Source organism: Crassostrea angulata, chromosome 6 (assembly GCF_025612915.1).
Source record: "Crassostrea angulata isolate pt1a10 chromosome 6, ASM2561291v2, whole genome shotgun sequence".
Classification (NCBI taxonomy): domain Eukaryota; kingdom Metazoa; phylum Mollusca; class Bivalvia; order Ostreida; family Ostreidae; genus Magallana; species Magallana angulata.
This window is the reverse complement of record NC_069116.1, coordinates 37,193,628-37,216,131: the sequence shown is the minus strand read 5'-3', so window position 1 is coordinate 37,216,131 and position 22,504 is coordinate 37,193,628. Positions and strand designations below refer to the sequence as shown.

At 35.0% G+C, this 22,504-nt stretch overlaps 3 protein-coding genes across 4 annotated transcripts in view; 1 reads left to right on the top strand and 2 right to left on the bottom strand.

Annotated features, from left to right (window-relative positions):
• Positions 1-24: 24 nt before the first annotated feature.
• LOC128187120 (transmembrane protein 199-like) lies at positions 25-4,970 on the bottom strand. Of its 2 annotated transcripts, none has more exons than XM_052857331.1 (6): positions 4,747-4,970; positions 3,920-4,002; positions 2,481-2,573; positions 2,193-2,223; positions 878-999; positions 25-748 (listed from the first exon to the last, which is right to left on the bottom strand). In XM_052857331.1, the coding sequence occupies exons 1-6, from the start codon at positions 4,916-4,918 to the stop codon at positions 671-673; spliced, it is 579 nt and encodes a 192-aa protein (XP_052713291.1). In that variant the 5' UTR covers positions 4,919-4,970; the 3' UTR covers positions 25-670. The 2 variants fall into 2 exon arrangements, with proteins under 2 accessions (XP_052713291.1, XP_052713292.1); XM_052857332.1 differs by having other exon boundaries at positions 3,920-3,996; positions 4,747-4,967.
• An 87-nt stretch (positions 4,971-5,057) lies between these two features.
• On the top strand, positions 5,058-12,721 carry LOC128187118 (splicing factor, suppressor of white-apricot homolog). Its single transcript, XM_052857328.1, has 16 exons — positions 5,058-5,271; positions 6,286-6,446; positions 6,568-6,672; positions 7,065-7,132; positions 7,293-7,518; positions 7,789-7,978; positions 8,192-8,446; positions 9,076-9,280; positions 9,404-9,557; positions 9,701-9,820; positions 9,946-10,125; positions 10,272-10,482; positions 10,734-10,892; positions 11,114-11,254; positions 11,586-11,685; positions 12,018-12,721. Exons 1-16 carry the CDS (start codon positions 5,090-5,092, stop codon positions 12,102-12,104), a joined length of 2,544 nt encoding a protein of 847 aa, XP_052713288.1. The 5' UTR covers positions 5,058-5,089; the 3' UTR covers positions 12,105-12,721.
• The window catches only part of LOC128187121 (serine-protein kinase ATM-like), a 33,791-nt gene continuing 23,655 nt past the window's right edge, over positions 12,369-22,504 (bottom strand). The window contains exons 47-57 of the mRNA XM_052857333.1: positions 22,150-22,305; positions 21,560-21,704; positions 21,123-21,205; positions 20,838-20,978; positions 17,041-17,157; positions 15,333-15,491; positions 15,018-15,183; positions 14,838-14,924; positions 14,611-14,725; positions 13,353-13,561; positions 12,369-13,179 (exon numbers count right to left, since the gene is read on the bottom strand). Coding sequence (XP_052713293.1) covers positions 12,998-13,179; positions 13,353-13,561; positions 14,611-14,725; positions 14,838-14,924; positions 15,018-15,183; positions 15,333-15,491; positions 17,041-17,157; positions 20,838-20,978; positions 21,123-21,205; positions 21,560-21,704; positions 22,150-22,305 — 1,560 coding nt within the window. The 3' untranslated portion in view covers positions 12,369-12,997. The remainder of the gene's footprint in view (positions 13,180-13,352; positions 13,562-14,610; positions 14,726-14,837; positions 14,925-15,017; positions 15,184-15,332; positions 15,492-17,040; positions 17,158-20,837; positions 20,979-21,122; positions 21,206-21,559; positions 21,705-22,149; positions 22,306-22,504) is intronic.

Genomic DNA, 22,504 nt, shown 5'->3' with positions numbered 1-22,504 from the left:
TACAGGAAGAGAAATTTTAAAAAAAAATTTAATGTTTTTATTTTTCTAATATGTATTATTTAAGATACACACATGTAAGTCTGCATAAATACCATAATTATATCACAATCATGAAGTACATTAAGGGTTGAAAATAACTGTTTGGAAATTAAACCCCTGACTAGATAAAATTCTATTTTTTTTTGTTCACTTCAAAAATCATTCTCTTAAAATTGTGTTCATGACTTGCCTGTAAATGGCAACATTATTTAGCGGTCCTTTCTTGAGTGGAAATGTATGGTTTGACAGTGTATATTCAATTCATCATGGTTAACTTCAAAATAAGGGATTCAAACTTCCATTGATACTGTGATCAACATTTAATGGCAAGCTAATTTTGTTGCAAAACAAGATGCATGAAGGATACAATCCCAACAGATGAATTACTATACACTACAGTCACTATTTCATTTTTTTTTGGAAATAGATTTTACTGTGCATTTTTAATAAAAGGTTACAAAATTGTGCTCTCTCTCTCTCTCTCTCTCTCTCTCTCTCTCAACACAATGACCAGTCATTCTATCACTAACTACCACTATATAATACCACATTGATTACAGTACATATTTTATATTATTTACATATATTAAATGAGATACAAATGTTACATAAACACAAAATTTTCGATTTGTCAAGAAGCTTCTCTGATCAGAAAGTAAAGGTCGGCACAGAACACCACTGAAGCAAATAGTAGCCCTGTCATCATTTGCTGCAATGAAAGAAAACCTCTTCTAAAGTGTCCATAAAAAGATCAAGATCATACAATTATGTAGATATAAAGTACAAAAATATGACTGAAATAGATTTTGAGAGATTTTAAATCAATGCATGCTCTTACTGCCAAAAATGCATTGTTTCCACTGAATGTGTATTCTGTCGCCTTGTATCCAAAGGCAAAAGCTCCCCCCACAGTCACCACAAAGTTGATGAACGATAAAATGTGAGAGTTCATGGCTTTTACTGAAAAAAAAAAATCCAAAAAATTTTAGTAATATATGCTAACAATTTAATTCTGGTAGTAACACAGCATTTGAATGGATAGAAAAATTTAGTGAAATTTGTATAACCTGGTTTGCACATCACAAGAAACATCACAATGCACTAACATCAAAAACATACAAATGTGCTAATCAGCTTGAATTGTAAAATGCAATCAATTTTTACAGTAAAATTAAGAAAACTAAATAATTAAGAAATGAACTCAATGTCTACCCAAGTTATATGAGTATAATCTGGGTTGGGGCAGTATACGCTTTATAATCCTCGAAGCGTATTATAAAAAAGCGTAAATTGCTCCAACCCAGGTTATACGAGTATAACTTGGGTAGACATTGAGTTCATTCCTTATAATTTAATTTTCTGTAGTTTACTGTATGAATTGAGTAAGTTTTACTTTTAAAAATGATATTAATCTGTTCTGATTAGTACGTTTTCGACGTTTGTGCATTGTGACGTGCAAACCAGTTATACAAATTTAACTTAATTTTTTTATCCATTCAAATGCTGCGTAACAACCAGAATTAAATTATTAAGGAATAAACTCAATATCTACATAAGTTATACTCGTATAACCTGGATTGGAGCTATTTATGCTTTTTTAAAATCCACTTTGCGAATTATAAATCGTAAATTGCCCCAACCCAGATTATACTCGTATAACTTGGGAAGACATTGAGTTCAAACAATGTCGCATGGTTTTATAATTGAGAGTCTTTTCTGTTTGAAAAAAAAAATGAATGCATCACGTATCTCCTGCTAATACCACATACAGTCCAATGTTTTTATACATGAGATGGTCTTTCCTGTTTGGAAAAAAAATTACCAGGTATCTCTTAAAAAATTCACCCTTTCTGTAAATTGACTTGTGTTAATACTATGATTTATATAATCTATGAGAGATAACTTGTGGCAGTTGCTGATGAAATGGTTGTCATAACACTATGATAACAGCTACACAATACACTGTACAGAAGATCTAGAGCTTGAAAGGGGGAAGGGGGGAGATATGTTGGCATATGATGCATGCCTTTGTATAATTTCTATGTAAAAGGACTCCCAGATCCCGGTGTACAGATCATGCACTGAAAATGTTTAACAAGTCTTTTGTCATGCACGAGTATAGGTAATTGCTTAAAAAAATGTTGATTCCATACCTTCTTTTCCAAATGAGTCTGTATCTAATTTCTGTAAGAAATAATGCTCTACATGAAATATATTTTTATTTCTATAACTGACAGAACTGTTTTATTAAAAACAACACGTTAAAAACATTGAACAGAGCTATAAAGACATTCATATCTTTTAAACTTCATCATATTATAAGCACAACTGTAAATTGAGCAAAACTGAGAAAAAAATAGATAATTCTAATCATATTGGTCAAATCTTGCATACTTATCACAGAAAAAAGTAAAACCAACCAAACTTAAACCAGAATGTACCTGTTCTTTATCTACACTCCTGACCATCTCTTTGTACTCTCGGTTTGCTTGTTCAGCTTTTAAGCGTTGTATTCGAGCTTCCAGCTCTGGGTTCTGAAACAAAAAGTCAATAACTACATAAATATCTAATTGTACAAAACCAGAAAAAAATGTTATTAGAGGAGTTCAATTGATCCTTTATTAAGGTACTGTAGTTATATGATACAAATTATGACAAAACTGGTTCCTTTATCACCAATCTAATTAAAATTAGACATATAATATTGCTTTTCTATGATATGCTATACAAGATCTAACAATATTCTATGCAAGGTCTTCACAAAGTGACCTTTTTTTGTTACATCATGAACTTTAAAGTAAAAAATCAGAAAGACAAGAGTATCTATATTATTGGAGATGTACCATAATTTATGAGTTAGTTATCTGATTTAAAAGTATTACTAGAAATAAATAAAGTAGAAGTCAATGTTAGCTTTTTTTTTAACTTAGCAAATTATAGACAGTGGAGTAAAAACTGAACCATTAAGGTATCAACAATATAAGGTCCCAAGAACAATAAGAACTTATAGAAACATGTAATAAAGATTGTATTCTCAGTTGGTCAAGAGACAATTGTGTACATACAGCTTACTCCACTTATATTGAAGTTGCTTATTTTGAAATTACAGGTATTTGGAAATAAATATAAATCCCCAGTTGTAGCTTCTTATTTTCTTTGCATTAAAATAATGGTTATAATGAAATCAGATATTTTGAAATATCGCTTATATTGAAGCCACTGATCGGTCTCATGAGGTGATGATGAGTTGTTTTTATAACGGTTATATTGAAGTGCTCCCTGGCGATTTGTGACAGTAACTATGCCTGACTGACCAATGATCAAAATAATTTGTTTGGTTTGTTCTTCTTTATTTAAGATCGGGATTGAACTTTTATAAAATGGCGGCTACATGTCAGTCGATTTCGCTTATATTGAATTACGGATATATTAAAATAATTTGAATGGTCCCTTGAATTTCAATATATCCGGATTAGGCTGTATGATTAAACACTGACACAACACCATTAAATAATCTACAGAAATGTTTGTTTTTGTGTAACCAGACATAGACCCTTTGGTCCTTTGTCATAATCCTTGACCTAGTTTTATGTATGATCCTCCTCTTTCATCTGTTCTAGCGGAGAGATAAACCATGGCTGAGGACAAAGACCATGGTCTGAAAGACTGACTATGCCCTATAATTTGTTTGAGGTTCTTTAAATGAATTGTTTGAATTCTTCCAAGAATTCCAATATACGCTTTTATCAATTTCAACTGTATTTTTTTTTCCACAGGTATGTGTATTACTATTAAAAATCATCAAAATTTGATGGAAGAAATAATTTGGGACAGATTATAAATGAAAATTAAACAGTTGTTATACAATAAAAATGCAAACCCTTGGTGGTGGTTCATAAGCTGGTAAATGCAGTGTGCTTCCTTCCAACCATTCATTTAGGTATTCTTTTTTCTTTCCTGCATCTCAATTATAGAAAAACAATATAATACAGGTTCAGTAAATACTTCTTAGCAAAATATTGTCAATATATATAGATTATTACATGGCAATTTTTATATCGCATCCTATATTAGCCCGAGGGCTAATATAGGATGCGATATTAAAATTGTCATGTTATGATTTTTATATCGTATACTTATAGAATATATTAAAGAAACAATAAAAAACATCATGTGATGAATGATTATTGTTTACAAATTGCTCCGTGTCTATATATTCCATCTCTGATAAACTCCATGAAATTTTTGCGCCAGCTGTTTGTATACTAGGTTGACGTCAACGTAACTTTTTGACGTCATACTTGGAGATCGGAGTTGAACGTCGCATACCGAACCCTACGTCATAATAGCCGATGATTAACGGAAAGGGGTGTGATATAACATCCGAAGATTGCCGGAGAGGGGTGTGATATAAATCTTATATCACACCCCTAGGGTTTATATCACACCCCTAGGGGAATTTTCTGTTTATATCGCACAGGGCGGAAAAGGGTATATTTTCTATAAGTATACGATATAATACAATAGCAATGCATACAACAGCTGTACAACAAACTCAAATACGTTTGAAATTCAGTTCTTAAAATTATTGTCAGTATCTGCTAGACACCTCATAGAGATCCATGAGATCATTTACATTCCATTCTATAGTTTGTTCATCTACTTTAAGCAAAACATATCTTTGAGAAATGAGTATGTATAAAGTACCTTTACTCTGATGCCTGTCAAATACATATTTGATCAATCTGAATGGAATGATTCCAGCATCTTTTTCTATTAAATCACGAATTTCCTTGGATTGTTTCGATGAATCTGTGTGCTCTAAAAAATTTGTCAGTTTGCCTTTAATAGTTTGTGTCAAAATTACATCAGGTTCCATGTTGGCAGTCCTTTCTCCCGAATTTGTTTAATCCAGTCTCATTCAACCAAACGCTCTACTCAACACTCGGCACACCTCGATCAGTTCCTGAAATAACGCAAGGAATTAGCCGAGGTTTGTCGAATGGCATCAAAGCGTCTGGTAAAAAGAGACTATTTCAATTGAAGAAAAATGGCTGCTGACTGGTTGAATCCCAGAGTAAAGGGAAAAGAGAAGGCAACAGACGAAAAAGAAGAGCTATTTGTGTTTGGATATGCATGTAAACTTTTCAGAGACGATGAACGGGCATTATCTATCGACAAGGGATCCCACCTGATACCATGGATGGGCGACGATAAACTGCTGATAGACAGGTCTGTCTTCAAACCTGGGGAAATTTTCAAGGTTTCGATTTCAATCGAATTTTCGCGTACATAACGTAATCGAAAAGTTGCCTTTCAGATGATAAAAAGTGTTTGAACAGGGTGTCATGTATGTATACCCTATCACCTATCAAATGTACTGTAGTGAGATGGTACATAGAAAAGCAAAATATCTTAGAAAGGGAGCAGAAGGTCATTCATTGGACAAAGGCTACAAGAGGGGATTACACTCGAACTGATGGGGAGAAGACTGTCTTACTACTGTTGACGTTTTACTACTTGTCAATTGTTTTCTGAGTTTCCATCTTGAAAATTGTTATTTGTGTATATGTGAGTTGTTTCAGTCGCAGATTTGGCAGTTGCTCTATGCTGTAGTAATTTATGTTTTGGTGATCAGGTATAAGTATCAAATCTAGTTTAAATCATTATGTTCATTTTTGTGTTCAAATTTTGTATTTCTCTAGCAGATTTAGTTGTGTACAATAGTCCATTTGAAAAAAAAATATTTTCATGAAATTGGAACACAAAAAAGAACTTTTTGGTTTCATTTTGATAAAAATCCTTGGCTGCTTTCCATTTTAAAATTAAAGTAAAATTCATTGACTCTGATGCAATATGGAATTGGAGAAAAGCCAATTGATTTTCATCCATAATATTTAATATACATGTATGTTTTGATTCTATTGTATATATTGAAATGAACACCAGTGTTTTTAATTATTGGTAGAATTCATTCCATTGAAATTTTTAAAAATTCTAAATTATACTTATTAATAAGAATATTCTAAAAAATAAAAAAAAAATGCCAAAAACCAAATTCTTTGCATCAGGCAAAAGCACATTCACAAAATACGCTGGGGATATAGTTAGTTTTAATTACCTTCAATTTTGTATTATGTGAAAACTGAAACGAGGATAGAGTAGTATGCAGTAGTGTACCAGAGATTTGGTATAGATATGTGTATACTAAAGAAACAGATTTTAATACTACAACCTTTCCTGCAGGTACGATGGGCGAGGTCACTTGTATGACCTTAAGCCATATGACTCGAGTCATGCTCAGCCATGTGAACTAACAGCAGAGGAGGAGAAACTGGAAGAGCTGTGCAATGAAGAGAGGTATCTAGAGCTGCATACAGATGTGGCAGAAAAGAAGTTGTACGAAGGTTAGTATTACAGATGTTTAAAATAACGCATGCAAGATAAACAGTGTGGTCAGACAAGCTGGTTTTGCATAAAAACGCAGGGAAAAAATTTAAAGAATGTATTATTTTTGTGTTTTTTCAGAGGAAGAATGGAAGCGATATTACCAGTCTCTCTCAGAGGGCTATGGAGCCGTAGGATTCAGCTACGACTATCACAATCATCAACATAACAGTGAATACTACCAAGGTGGATATTATTACAAATATACTTTCATTATCAATCTACAAAAAAAAATTGCATTCAATGAATTTTTCTAGTTGGTGATTTTCTCAGTATGAAGCATATTTTGTCACTACATGTAGTTTCAAATGATCATTGCTTAAATGAAAACCGTTTGATGAGAAACTAGTTAGATATGTAAATCTTCATTGAGGTCATGTAAACTTAGAACCATTTTAACAGGAGCTTGGACTTTGGGTAGTTGTGTCAAACAGCATCTTTATTGAGGTCATGTAAACTTATCACTTATCAGGTTTCAAATTGTTGTATGTGTATTCCTGGAGTATTGTTACAAAGAAAACAGAAGTTTTAACAATATGTTACTTTTATGCTACAGCTATGTTACTTTTATGCTACAGCTAATGCAGAAGAAGAAAAACCATTTGAGGTACCACCAGAGTTGAACCTCCCAGATGACATCACACCGGTAAATTGAAATATCTTAGTTCATTTACAATGCAGTTAAATTCTAAAATATACATGATTTCTACTGTTACATCACCATCAAAACATCATCAATGCTTGTATGACTTAATTTGACCACTCAAACATTTTGAGCTAGTAATAAATGGCACTTTTGTTCACAGCCCGATACAGAAAAAAGCAATGCCATCATAGAGAAGACAGCAAAATTTGTGGCGAAACAGGGGGCACAGATGGAAATCCTTATCAAAACAAAGCAAGCGAACAATCCACAGTTTGAATTTCTCCACTTTGAAAATCCATTGAATCTGTACTATAAACACATGGTGAAGATGATCAAGTCTGGGAAGTACAAACCCAAGGAGGAAGCAGTGGAAGAGGAAGATCCAGGTACGCAGCAGTCTCACCCTACCGCTTCATTGTTTACTGTACAATCTTTTAAAAATTGCTGAATACAAACAGCTTTGGCAGGAGGAGGGATTAAGAATCGATTTTGAATTTAAAAAACATTGAAAATCAAACTTTCACTTGAAATTTGAGATAGATAATTTAATTTTTTTTTACTGGTTATAGATTTTCCGTCCTAAAGCAGAATTTAAGTTTATATATTTTGCATGCAAATTTTATATGCTGAAATTTTGAATGGATATTTTATTTTAGACAATGAGGATGAAGATGAGGGTCATGGATACCTCCACCCGAGTCTGATGGTCACCAGGAAAGCCTCCCCGGCCCCCGAGGTCCCTGCCTACAAACCCTTAGAGATGCCCAAAGTCTCTGTCCATGACACACCTTATGGTCAGCTCATCAAATCATTGGCCAAAAAGCAGCAGCCAGATGCAACTGAAGAGTGAGTCAAGTCTTCTTTTTAAAATATAAATGATGGGAGTTACTAAATTACATTGTATTATAATAAAACTTCCCTGAAAATGTGTTTGTATATGAAATATTTATCTTACAAGATACATTTCTTAATTTCTTTCTTTAAAATCCCATAATAAAGGTATAGTTCTACATAAGGTCAGAATATGTTTTGATCATGTGATTTCTTCTTTAATTTCAGTGTAAACCAGGTCTCTGATTATCAGGATGAGATAAAACCATTGAAGCCCCCTCCACTGCCCCCTTTCTATCAGGATGCAGGCTACAGTGGTAACCACCACGCCCATCCGCCACCCCCAGGAATAGAACCAGTCACCCTCCCTTCACGGCTTCAAACTGAGCCCCCGCCCCCTGGAACTGATGTGGAAGGACAGATGCTGACCCACAGACAAACACAGCATGTTATGGATGATTACCAAACTCAGGCACAGTCCAGGTATATTTCTTAGCTGTAATATTATACATGTAAAAGGAAATTTGCTTGTGTGTATTGTATATTTTGATACTTTTTGTGGTAAAACTTTAAAAAAAAATAATTGCTTCATTATTACATGTATTAATATATGAAGATTCATTTTATTTATACTTGATGATTAGATACCGAGTTTAGTCTTACAGCAATCGCAACTTCTCGGGCCTTTCCGACAGGCTCGGAAAAACACCTCGAATGTATTAACATTACTGGATGTTAAAATTTTATACAAAATGGAGTCGCCTCCCATTAAAATAGGTATCGGCTAGACAGCCTTACAAGTCGCCTTGATGTTATATTTTCGGGTATATCATTTACTTTAATGAAGTCTAGCTTACATCTCAACAGATCGTTAAATGTGTTGTATTTATATCAATTTTTATAAAAAGGGGGGGTTGTCATGGACGCCCAGGTAATACATTCGAGGTGTTTTTCTGAGCCTGCCGGAAAGGCCCGAGAAGTTGCGATTGGTCTTATAGTCTACTGGTACCATACAACTATGATATACATGTAAATTAACGTGATGTAAGTCATCTGATCAAGAGTACGTTCATAAGCAGCTCAGTTTGACCTTTGTTGTAATGTATTTACAGAGCTTCTCCGGGCCCATTTGATCACATCGTTCCTCCTCCACCAGACATACAGCCAGTCATCGACAGAATGGCAATGTATGTTGCCAAAAACGGCATCGAGTTTGAGATTGTGGTCAAGAGTAAGAACGATCCAAGGTTCCAGTTTCTCTTGCCACATCATGTCCATTTTCCTTACTATGACTTCAAGAAGCAGATTCATATGAGGGTAAGATGTTTTTTTTGTATTTACATGATCTTTAAAATGCACAAAATTTTTATGAAAATTTTACAATGCATCAATTTTTAGAATGAGTTTTCTTTTGACCTGGTATTTGTCACCTCTTTGTAGGAGGCAGCAAAAGATAGAGGAAGAGAGATGAGGGATGTCGAAAAGCCAACAGCAAAACTGAGCTTCTCCATCAAACCTAAAGCTAAAGAGGAGAACAAACGTAAAGAGAAAAAGAAAAAGAAAGTGTTTGATAACGAAAGCAGTGAAAATGATGGCAAGTGTATATTAAGTCAGATAGATTATCCTGTGATGTTTTAGTAGAACCTTACTCATCAGCATACATATGTGAAATACTGCATAGGATATGATTATACATACACATCCATGTTTATTTAGTGTGCTTTTTATTGGACTCAGCTGACTCTGACAGAGAAAAGTCCAGTGCTTCGGGGACATCAACTCCAGTAGGGAGTGACTACACTGAAGAAAAACCAGAGAAACCGCAGGTCCCTCAAGAAGAGAGAGACAGGAAGATTGGTAAGCATGTATTACATTAGTTAATATACATGTATGAACAAGAACTGCTACACTAAGTATGTTACACTTTACTTTATTGTTGTTGTTGACAATTAAATGTAGAGATGAGAATCATTGTTTTACAGCGGAGGACAGGCTCCGAGACAAGATGGCTCATGCTGCCAGGGAGAAGCTGGCGCAGACCTCTCGTGAGAAACAAATGCAGGCCGAGAGGAAGAGGAAGGCAGCCATGTTCATCAACATGTTGAGATCGTGTAACCCAGGAGCTGCTGGGGACGAAGAAAAACTGGAAGAAGAATTCCTCAGTAAGAGCAGTCTCTGAATATTCTTAGAAACACCGAGATTAATAGAAAAAGAAATCATTTCATAGATCTTTAAAGATTTATGCTGTTTATGTTTGTGAATTTTTTAAATTTCTATTTGTACAATTTATTTAAATTGTACTTGACAGATGCTAAAGATTCAGAGAAGTCCACTCCTGTCCCTACCCCTGGTTGTAGCCCATATTATGGTCCACTAGAAAAGGATAAATGTGAAGAGGTCATTGCCAAAAAGCCAAAGAAATCAAAGCACAAGGACAGGTCAAAGAGATCAAGGTCAAGGTCACCACGGAGAAGGAGGAGGCAGAGTAGATCTCCCAGTCCAGTCCGAAAATTAAACAGGTATAATCTCTGCAGGTTATCTAAACTTTTAACCATTTCATCAGAGCCAGCTGATTGTTTTACTGTTACCTTGATGAGTCAAGCAAGAAACCAACGGATAGTTTGAAAAAACTTTATTCCTTCCTGTGGAAAATCATTCCCCAAATCTCAAATATTGTTAAGGTACAATGTACATATACCTGAATAAATTTTGATGAACTGTAACATTTTATTTCATTAAAGAACACTCTTTTTTTTATTGAATTGAAAAGATCTCATTCACCGAAGCGATCTCTATCACCATCTCGCCGAAGGTCAAGGTCACCAGCTCGCCGTCGGTCAAGGTCACCAGCTCACAGAGGAAGTGGACGAGACAGACATTCCAGTTCCAAAAAGTCCAAGAAAAGAAGAAGATCTAGGACATCATCAAGGTAGGTAGCGTTTTAAAAGATATCAAACATTGTATTTCATTTTGGTTTCTATATTCTTGTTTGTCTCGATGCATGAAGGAATATGATGATCTCCCTCGAGCAAAAAAAAAATGAAGTTACACATTCCATGGAATGAAATAAAAGTACATGAACTTACAAGTGTGTGTCAGTAGTAGTAAGTGAGATGATATAAATGTATGTAATTTAATTTTGCTATGTAGATCTCCAAAGCCCAAGTCAAACCCCGAGCAGCCAGTCAGTATAGACCTGACAGTGGATGATAGCCCTGAGCAGCCCAGTGTAATGAATGGAGACGAGTCATCTTACAGTTTATCACAGTATAACTTAGAGCAGAATCAAAGGTTACTACTCTAAAGGAAAAACAAATTAATCTTTAGTTTCTCAGGCCAAAATATCAAAATATGAGCAACAGGCAGATTTATAATTTTAATAGCAATATCTGCAAAGGAGAATGACTCAACTGAACAAATAATTGATATAACAAGTTATTCCCCTCTCAACATGGTAATAAAATTACAATATAAAATTCAACATGATATGTCAGTGCCTGAGAAACTTAATATTAATTCTGAAGCTAAACATTCGAATTTTCTTGTACTTAAAATTGTTAAGATCCCATTAAATTCCAATTTTCTTTGATAGTACAGTACTTTTCAAATTGATCAATTACAGGATGTATGATCAGAGAGAGCCATCATCAGACAGGCTGACACCAAGCCTGGATGCTGATGATAGCAACAGTAATGCCAGCGACTCCAGATCAGTGTCAAGTGTATGTATATAGATCCGCTTTTCTGTAAAAAGGGCATATTCACAAATTGAGCCGAAATAACTTGCAAATAGAAAAAAAATCTGCTTTAAATTTAATCTTTACAATTAAATATAATTTATGTATGGAAAATACCTAAGTTCAGTGTTGTAAACATTCAAAATTTAAAAATTGGAAAAAACCCTGAAAATTTTAAGCTCAAATTGTGACTGTCATGTAAAGAACACAAAATCATTTCAGTTTATTGAGACAAAAAATTTTCAAGTTAATAATTTTACATTTAACTAAAAATTGTGTTCATTTGACTGAGAAAAGTGGCTTCTGTTTATTTACAGTACATGAGAGAAAGAGTGCGCGCCATCATTAAAGCGAGTAGAAAAGCCATTATGGAGGAAGAAGGACCCTTGTACGACGACACGTGACATTGACTACCATTGTAGTTATTGACATGTGACATTGTGTACTTGTGTAACCACTGAACAATGACACGTGACATTGAATACCAGTGTGATCAATGTTGAGGAAAACAATCTCAAAAATCTTGTACAGTGTCTTCTGAGCATATTTGAGACTGTGCACTTGTCCATCAAGAAAAAGAGGGCATTGTAAGAAAAACAATATGGACTTGAGAAAATATGTTGAGATAATCTGAAGTGCTTGAATCCCCTCCCAGTACTCTGGAGACCTTTTCAGCAGTGTATTTTGAGTAAATGCTCACTACATAATGTATATCAGGTGCAAGACAATTTTTTTCTTGTGTATGTGGATGTTTTATCAAAATCCAAGAAAGAAATAATAAAAAATAATATCATTGAAAATGACTTTTTTCCTTGTAAACAAAGTTCTACACAGAACATGTACATGTAGCTGGAATAAAATGCTACTCATGAGAGGAAATAATTCATGTATACTAATATGATCTCACAAGTCTGACAATTTCTTCAAATCAGGTCTGTATTATACTGTGGTAAAGAAATGCAGCAATTTTTGTTTTTATTCCCTCTCTGTTGCAATTAAAAGCTTAAACTTTGCTAGAAAATCTACCGTACCTTTATTTTCTTGTTGATACAAATCATGGCAATCATCATTTTACAGCTTTAATCCACAAAATGTTTCCTGATTATATAATGGATGTTCATGTCAAATAAAGCAAGTAATTAAGAAAAAAAAAAACAGCAACAAAACATTCACAACATAAGAGTTAATGGCTAGGTCAGGTCCTTTGATCTATCCACTTATTTTGGCACTCGGGGGATGGGGTTGTACAGTTAAATGTCCAAGCTTGTTGAGAGAGGCTTCCTTGAGGGTGGCCTGTCTAGATATAGGGCTGCCAGCCAGGGAACAGTTTACAGAGATTTTTGGGGTCACGAGCCTCCTGTATTAGGTTGTTGACTTGACCAGTCACGCTGAGTTGAACCCCCTCCTCGTATCCCTGCAACTTCTGCTGGAGTCGGAGAAGCACTCGCTCTGCAAGTTTGTTTACACTCTCCTGTGAATCTGTTGATAAAGTAAAATCGACCATGCATTCAAGTTTTATTGCAGGATATCCAGTTTTGTGTAATTAATGGGAAGCATTTTCAACATTTACTAGGAATCCCTCCATCCCAATTTTCTTTATTATAATTCACTCTACTCGGTAGTAACAATTATATCTGATAAAGTTGACCCACCATGAGCACTTGTATTGGCATTATCAATGTCCATGGTGACATTTAGTTCGGATGTCTCGGTGTCCATGCGGTCCCTTCTGCCCTGGAGAGCTGCCGCTTTCTGTGGGGAGATGGTCCAGTTGTTGAGGGGGTCGTACAGTAGCACCTCCAGAATGGTCAGCAACGCCTCCTGGTGGTTATGCATCACTTCCATTGTTTTTTCACAGCACCTGTGAAGCAGCAAGGTCATATGTAATATTTTAATGAGATTTGGATAACAAGACACTAAGGGGCCACATGGCTTACCTGAGCAAAAATTGCCATAACTCAAACTAGCTCTATGGCATCCAATACAAAATATCTTAAAATATCTTGTATAGATTTCTAGAGAAGAATTTGTATAAAAAAATCTTTTGTATTAAAAAATCTTTCCCAATTTTTTGTTAATATTTTTGAGAGGAAGATTTTCAAAGAGTTTTCTCTTTTTATTCCTATGAAAAAACTCCATTGGGGATTAAAATTTGCCCTGAAGTAAAACATGTGGAAAGTTTACAGATGGATCCTGAGCAAAAAGTGATCCAAAAGATCACTTCAGCTTTCAGCTAAGGTAAGGTAAAAACAATATGTAGAAAAAAAGAAATGTTACTCCTAAAGCATACAAATTTTCATATGAATTTAAAGACCAAACACAAAAATTGACATCATATCACACATTTCTTTATATATAATCAAAGTATTGATGTAGTGAAAGTTAGGCTTTTTTCAATGTGCATACTAAGCAGGATTATGACTGGCAGTGTCTCTCTCTCTCTCTCTCTCTCTCTCTCTCTCTCTCTCTCTCTCTCTCTCTCTCTCTCTCTCTCTCTCTCTCTCATATATTCCAAAAATGCAGAACTTATCATTAAAATATGTATTGAACAAGAAAACAAATCAATTTCCTTGCTAAATTTATTTAAAAACAATAATCTTTAAAGATTTGACGAAAGTGAGATATCTCTTTGTGTGACTATTTGGTTCATCGGCAGCTTTAACTTTGATACTGTTTTGCTTTTTGTTTACTTTTAAACAACCAAATAAAAAGTTTAAAACGGGGACTATTTTACTGAACCAGCAGTGCCTTAGAAACAAATCATTTATTTTTTTGGTCTTACCAAGTTTTAAAAGTTTTGAAAACTACGCATGCATAACCAAATGACTGAATCTTTTCTATTTCTCATGGCAGAGCATCCAACTGTGTTATAAACTACAGTAAATGTGGTATAAATGTCAGAAACTTTACCTTCTAAATGTCCCTTCTACTCCGCTGACCCCCATTCCATCAATCACATCCCTTGTCAGCCGGAATGGAACAGTCTCAGGGGTGGGTAAGATTCTTCCTTGCTCAAAAGCAATTCCTATTGAACAAATATTGAGGACAATTTCATTTTTTAAAATGTAACACTTTTTAAACAACATAATTCAATCTACAGGACTTAAGCATCAGTTGAATAAAAGCATCTAACATACCCAAATCTATATGAACTAGTTCAGCCGTATTTGTGTCAATCAAAATGTTCTGTATATGTCGGTCTCCCAGGCCCAGAATGTATCCCACTGTAATAAAACAGACAACTAGTACATGTATGTACTGTATGGAGCAGTAATCACTGGTATAGTAATGTATCTCATTAACATGATTTACTGTACCAATAGAAGTGGTGGATACACTCTTGGTGTAAGCCAGTCGACGTTCAAACCACACCGACGGCTGTGAAAAATTCTCCATAAAGAAGTATCTCATAACTGGCTGAAACTTGGAACAAACTTCCAGAAAGTTCTTTAGTTTGTCTTTTAATGGTTTTCGTGCTGTTTCCTGTAAATACAATGTACATATGAGTGCAAGTTCAAAATACAGCAAAATAAAACTAGTTGTCATTCTGACACCAGTTCAAAGATTATACAATGTACTGTGGTAATGGTAAATTCCCACTTGGATAGAAGTCTCTGTAGAGAGGTACTTACAACCATCTTGTCCCGACAGGCACGGGCTGTGATGTCCTGCGGTCTGAATCTTTTGTGGGCTCCCGATGCTTCATCTTTTTCTCCAATGAGGTACATCCCAATAGGCAGTGTTCCCTCGCACCACTCCAGGACCCCACTACACTGGGACAATGGGATCACCTAAAGGGACAAGTCATACACAGTCTGTCACATGTAGCTCTATATAACCAGATACACTGGGACAATGGGATCACCTAAAGGGACAAGTCATACACAGTCTGTCACATGTAGCTCTATATAACCAGATACACTGGGACAGTGGGATCACCTAAAGGGACAAGTCATACACAGTCTGTCACATGTAGCTCTATATAACCAGATACACTGGGACAATGGGATCACCTAAAGGGACAAGTCATACACAGTCTGTCACATGTAGCTCTATATAACCAGATACACTGGGACAATGGGATCACCTAAAGGGACAAGTCATACACAGTCTGTCACATGTAGCTCTATATAACCAGATACACTGGGACAATGGGATCACCTAAAGGGACAAGTCATACACAGTCTGTCACATGTAGCTCTATATAACCAGATACACTGGGACAATGGGATCACCTAAAGGGACAAGTCATACACAGTCTGTCACATGTAGCTCTATATAACCAGATACACTGGGACAGTGGGATCACCTAAAGGGACAAGTCATACACAGTCTGTCACATGTAGCTCTATATAACCAGATACACTGGGACAGTGGGATCACCTAAAGGGACAAGTCATACACAGTCTGTCACATGTAGCTCTATATAACCAGATATACTGGGACAGTGGGATCACCTAAAGGGACAAGTCATACACAGTCTGTCACATGTAGCTCTATATAACCAGATACACTTGGACAGTGGGATCACCTAAAGGGACAAGTCATACACAGTCTGTCACATGTAGCTCTATATAACCCACCACACTGGGACAATGGGATCACTTATAGAGGATAGGGTAAGTCATTACAGTCTCTTATAACCAACAAGATGCAAATACATGCCATATATGAACAAGTGTCCAGTGAAAAGATGCTCAGAATTTGGCAGGTAATTAGATATTTATGTATTCCAGAATTTACTATTAAAATAATTAATCCTAAAATAAATAGTTTGACAGATTCATGTTACTTGTAATAAGCACCATACAATGCATTTAATGGGGCATAGTCACAATTTTGGTCAAAAATTATTTTTCCGATTTTAATGTTCAGTTACAGAGGTTCCATTTCTTTGCTTTGTAAACAAAGCTTTTGTTTACATTTTAAATGTTGAAGTGAACATTTCCATTTTAGACCTAAAATAAATGTGTTAAACGTTGGGGACTGTTTATTTATGCTTAAAATGAATAAGATGATAGACAAATCAGCTTGAAAACGATTTTTACTGGTATATTGAACGTATGTAAACAAAAACAGGGCACGAGCCTTGTTTACATGACAAAGAATTGTGAGCTCTGTTTCTTGCTTATAACTCTGCGACTGACTCTTAAATTTCAACTTATCATTAGAAATGCATTCCTTAAGCATTGCAAATAATAAAATACAGAAAATAAAATTTGACCAAAATCGTGACCATGCCCCTTTAACATGTTATCATTTTTATCCTCTATAAATCAAAAGACAGCTGGACTTGCATTATATTACAAGTCAGATACATAATGGCCCATATAATCATACCTTGTACTGTCTCACTGACAAATTTCTTTTCTTGGTGCCTGGATTTTTGTGAAGCAAGGTATTCAACATTTCAAACACCTGTTGCATGATAGCATCTTGTCGTAAATCATCTTTTCCCTATAATATCACAATAATAATTACCATAGTGTAAACTAAAATGAAACTAGAACTGTCCTAATGGGACTAATACCCCCGCAAGGCTAATTTCAAATGGGACAAAAATAAAGATTTTGGAACACATACCCAAAAAAAATTCTAGAATTGTAAAAAAAAAAATTAGTTAACAAAGAAAAATTAAAATCAAAATTGTCAGAATCTCATGGTAAATACATATCTATAACAGTAATACATTTACAAATGTATGTATCTGATGATATATTTTTTTTTAAAAATTTAATTGATTTAAAGAAAAACCAACAAAATGACAATAACCCCTCCCTTTGCAGTAAATGGAAATACCGGAAGCCAAGCAATGCTCATCTGTTGATAAAACTTTCAATATCTTTCTAATAAGAGTCTTGACACATGCAATTAGTTGCTTCAAAATTTCCTCACTTTCTCCTATGGCACAATGGAACTCCATATCAGAAAATTGATCCCATAGGACTATGATTTTCTTTGATGAGCTTGTTAAATTTAACAAGAATAGAATTCCTGGGTCCCCCGCCAGCAAGCAGTATACTAGTATCGAGTCTATCGACCAAGGCTGATTTTCGAACTTGACCAAGGTATTAGTGGTATAAACATTTGGTATAAATTTAATGAAAATCCGTCAAAATTTGTAGGCATGAGAGCACTTACAAGGTCAATTTTTGGATTAAACGGAGTCATCATTGTGGTCAAAGTCCCATAACTCCAACAAAAAGTATCGACCAATGCTGATTTTCGAACTTGACCAAGGTATTAGTGGTATAAACATTTGGTATAAATTTAATGAAAATCCGTCAAAATTTGTAGGCATGAGAGCACTTACAAGGTCAATTTTTGGATAAAACGGAGTCATCATTGTGGTCAAAGTCCCATAACTCCAACAAAAAGTATCGACCAATGCTGATTTTCGAACTTGACCAAGGTATTAGTGGTATAAACATTTGGTATAAATTTGATGAAAATCCGTCAAAGTTTGTAGGCATGAGAGCGCTTACAAGGTCAATTTTTGGATAAAACGGAGTCATTATTGTGGTCAAAGTCCCATAACTCCAACAAAAAGTATCGACCAATGCTGATTTTAAAACTTGACCAAGGTATTAGTGGTATAAACATTTGGTATAAATTTAATGAAAATCCGTCAAAATTTGTAGGCATGAGAGCGCTTACAAGGTCAATTTTTGGATAAAACGGAGTCATGATTGTGGTCAAAGTCCCATAACTCCCACAAAAAGTATCGACCAATGCTGATTTTCAAACTTGACCAAGATAATAGTGATATAAACATTTGGTATAAATTTAATGAAAATCCGTCAAAATTTGTAGGCATGAGAGCGCTTACAAAAAAGTGTGACGGACGGGCGCACGGACACACGGACCCACGGACACACAGACCCACGGACACACGGACCCACGGACCCACGGACGGACGCCTGGCATTTCTATGTCCCCGCACCGCGTTGCGACGGGGGACAAAAATATTTTTATGAAGTGATTATTTGATGATTATGTGTATTCATACATGTTGCCCGGCGCTCACCACATACCAAAATTTAATTAGAGTGTTTGAATAAAGTCCCAAAAGCATACATGTTTAACCCCCATAAATATATTTTATTTAGATCAAATGCAATGTAATGGAATGGCTGAGAAAATTTAATTGAAAGTTCTACACTAACTAAGAATACATTTTGGTATGGTTCTTGGAGGTTAGGTCTGAGCACCTTGTAACATGTATGAAAAAAATGCACATAAATTATTATACTTACATATATCTCTGATATCTTCAGATGTTAATGAACTAGCAATATATTCGATGATGGGGCGAAGCGCGATATAACAGTATACAGATGGACAAACAGACGAACGTTTGTACTGAATTACAGACGGAAAGGAGTAAAACAATATGCCCCCTTCAGCTCATCTTTGTGTGAGCATAAAACATTTGGTATAAATTTTATGAATATCTTAAAATTTGTAGGCATGAAAGCACTTTCAAGGTCAATTTTTGATATAATGAAGTAATTATTGTAATTATTAAGTCCCATAACTCCAACAAAAAGTATCGACCAAGGCTGATTTAAGAACTTAACCAAGGTATTAGTGGTATAAACATTTGGTATAAATTTCATGTAAATCCATCAAAATTTGTAGGCATGAGAGCGCTTACAAGGTCAATTTTTGGATAAAACGGAGTCATTATTGTGGTCAAAGTCCCATAACTCCAGCAAAAAGTATCGACAAATGCTGATTTTCGAACTTGACCAAGGTAATAGGTGTATAAACATTTGGTATAAATTTAATGAAAATCCGTCAAAATTCGTAGGCATGAGAGCGCTTACAAGGTCAATTTTTGGATAAAACAGAGTCATTATTGTGGTCAGAGTCCCATAACTCCAGCAAAAAGTATCGACCAACGCTGATTTTCGAACTTGACCAAGGTAATAGGTGTATAAACATTTGGTATAAATTTAATGAAAATCTGTCAAAATTTGTAGGCATGAGAGCGCTTACAAAAAAGTGTGACGGACGGACGCACGGACCCACGGACCCACGGGCACACGGACTCACGGACACACGGACCCACGGACACACGGACGGACGCCCGGCATTTCTATGTCCCCGCTCCGCGTTGCGGCGGGGGACAATAAACTCCCAAAACATTACCATAATTACCATACTATGTAAAAATATGTAAAAAAAAAATTAAATATTACAAACAATTTTAAAATTACCAAAAACACTACAATCATATCAGTAATTTTGAATTTCATTTAAATTAATGCCCAATAGGGTCACTTCATCAATTTACTTGACAAATAAATTTAAACAACCTCTAAAAAAAGTTTAACTTCTTTATTAAAAATGATATAATTATTTATTTCCTTATAATGATAGAACTTTTTGTTTACATGAAACAGTTTTATAATAGCCCCAAAACCATCACCCATTTTACAGATTATCAATTTCCCCTAAACACATGCTCTATCTGAACCATGGCTCAGATAATGGCTCCCTTGGGACAAATGAATTCAGCCACACTTGTCTTTGATGTTCTTATTAGCTCCTAAGAATTTATCAATGACAAACAACAACTTTGCATTGTCAGTTGATAGAATACTTATAAAAGAATATTTTTTTTTATTAATTAAGACATAAAGACAAAAAATCTCCATCTGGATGTATTTATATAAATATATTTTAGAGTGTTTTCTATTAATTAATTAATAAAATCTGTAAGGATTACCTCCCTTACTTTTCAACATTAGTGTACAATATATAGAATAAGGAAAATGAAAACTGTCATAAAATCATTAAATCTTGTCTGATCTCAAAAAAAATTGCAGGTGCACATCTTCAGATGGTGTTCAACATATGTACAAATTTTCAAACTGTTCCATGCAGTAATAAAAAATTCCATAGGGGGGACAAAGTTGCGTCTACAGACAGACGGACAGACGGACAGACAGACAGACGGACAGACGGACAGGGTGAAACCAATATACCCCCCTAAACTTCGTTTGCGGGGGTATAATCATTTCATCAAACTCTGTATCCATAAAAGAATTTCAATTGTCATGTGCAGGTACTAACTGCATGTTCTATACAATATGCCATTGTTAGTGTACATGTATATTGTGTGACAGTACCTTCACCAGCTGCCTACGCTTCCTTCCATCTGATCCCAAACAGGTAAGAATTTTGGGCAAATTGATCCCTCCAGCCAGTTTAAATGTTGGTTCAAATCCTTTTAGTGTCACAATGGATTTATAGTCTCCTGACGGGTCAATCTACAAAGTCAAATACACATACATGTTACAGAGCGCCATTTAGTATTATGTATCTATACCTACACACTGAGGTAATCTGATATGTTGATAGAATGTGATGGTAATGGAAAGTTGTACATGTGAAACTACTGGGTAGTGACATACTGGGAAATTGTCAGTAGGGACAGCAATGTTTTCCATTTCCTTTAGCTGCATAATCCAAAGTCTTTTATCCAAATTTATAGGCTCTGTAAAATTGGATTATGGTACAAAATGATCAAAGTTAAACAAACCATACAGCATAAAAATATCTGGAATACATGCATGAATGAAAACATGTAGTCCCCATTATGATGAACATACTTGATGGGATCTACATTTAGAAATGAATACATGGATAAAGATACAAAGAAAATTTGTAAAAGGACAGTTTTTGAAGAGGTACATGTAATGCTATGGGCAATTCCTACTGCAAAATTTCTTTCTCCAGATGTATACTTTATCTAATGCCATTAAATTTTGACATATTATCTGCGAATATTTGCTTCACACATCATGTACTGTACTGAATGGAGATCATGAACTGTTTATGATGGACTCACTTGTCTCGTTCCTGAACTGAGACACATTGTAGTTGGCCAGCTGTATGTAGGCATCACACAGGGTCTCCATGTTGTTGACTAGGCCACTAATGCCGCGCTCCTTCTTCAGCTGATTAATCAGGGTCTTAGCCGCCTCTATCCTCCCCTGTTACAAAATGTAAAAGAAGGAAAAAATCTAGAACAGATCAACTATGATTGACATTTTTCTTTACTAAAATTTATACTGGTGTTATCTACATGTATGTTCCTCATATACAAGTATATGTATGCAATATTACTGAAATATATTGATGCTATCTACCAGTATGTTCCTCATATACATGTATACAAGGTGAGAGATATGTGTACATTTGTTAAAATCCAATCACAAAAATGGTCCACTCTTTTGTATCAATTACATTAAATCTGTTGGAAGCACAGGGTGAAACTCAGTCATTCATACAACTGAATGTTAACTGACAGGTCTGGGTAGGTGACTGATTGGTACAGCTTCATCCTGTCAAGTTTACCACTACTCAGAGTGTTATAAGATTCACTATCTACACTGACTCCAACGGTTGACACACTGTATGTGACACCGGTTCACTGACCTCGTTTTCGGACTGGTTGCCCCGGCCACCCTTAGTGAGCCGACTTTTACTGGCTGTGCTCTTCCTTAATAGTTCTGAGTCTCGTTTAGCATTGGCCAAGGCAAAAATACAGAACAAAGCGTGATGGGGATGATCTACAGCTGTCCGATGAATAATCTAAATTATCCAGAATTAGAGTGTTACGACTTATGAATTTAAAAACTTGCAATATTTTTTTTTATAGTTTGCAAAAACTTTAAAAAATCACAGTATATACATGTACCATCTGTCTACAAAACATGATAAGTGAAAATATTACTGTGTCTTTCAAATCAGAACAGATGCAATATTTATTCTTATGCTTTATTTATCTGCT

Excerpts from the sequence above, each read along its gene's own strand:
- LOC128187120 (XM_052857331.1), bottom strand. The coding sequence starts at position 4,918 with ATGGAACCTGATGTAATTTTGACACAAACTATTAAAGGCAAACTGACA. Across the intron at positions 4,003-4,746 it reads TGACAGGCATCAGAGTAAAG|ATGCAGGAAAGAAAAAAGAA; the intron begins GTACTTTATACA and ends TCTATAATTGAG. Across the intron at positions 1,000-2,192 it reads AGACTCATTTGGAAAAGAAG|TAAAAGCCATGAACTCTCAC; the intron begins GTATGGAATCAA and ends TTTTTTTTTCAG.
- LOC128187118 (XM_052857328.1), top strand. The coding sequence starts at position 5,090 with ATGGCTGCTGACTGGTTGAATCCCAGAGTAAAGGGAAAAGAGAAGGCA. Across the intron at positions 7,979-8,191 it reads CAGCCAGATGCAACTGAAGA|TGTAAACCAGGTCTCTGATT; the intron begins GTGAGTCAAGTC and ends CTTTAATTTCAG. Across the intron at positions 10,893-11,113 it reads AGATCTAGGACATCATCAAG|ATCTCCAAAGCCCAAGTCAA; the intron begins GTAGGTAGCGTT and ends TTTGCTATGTAG.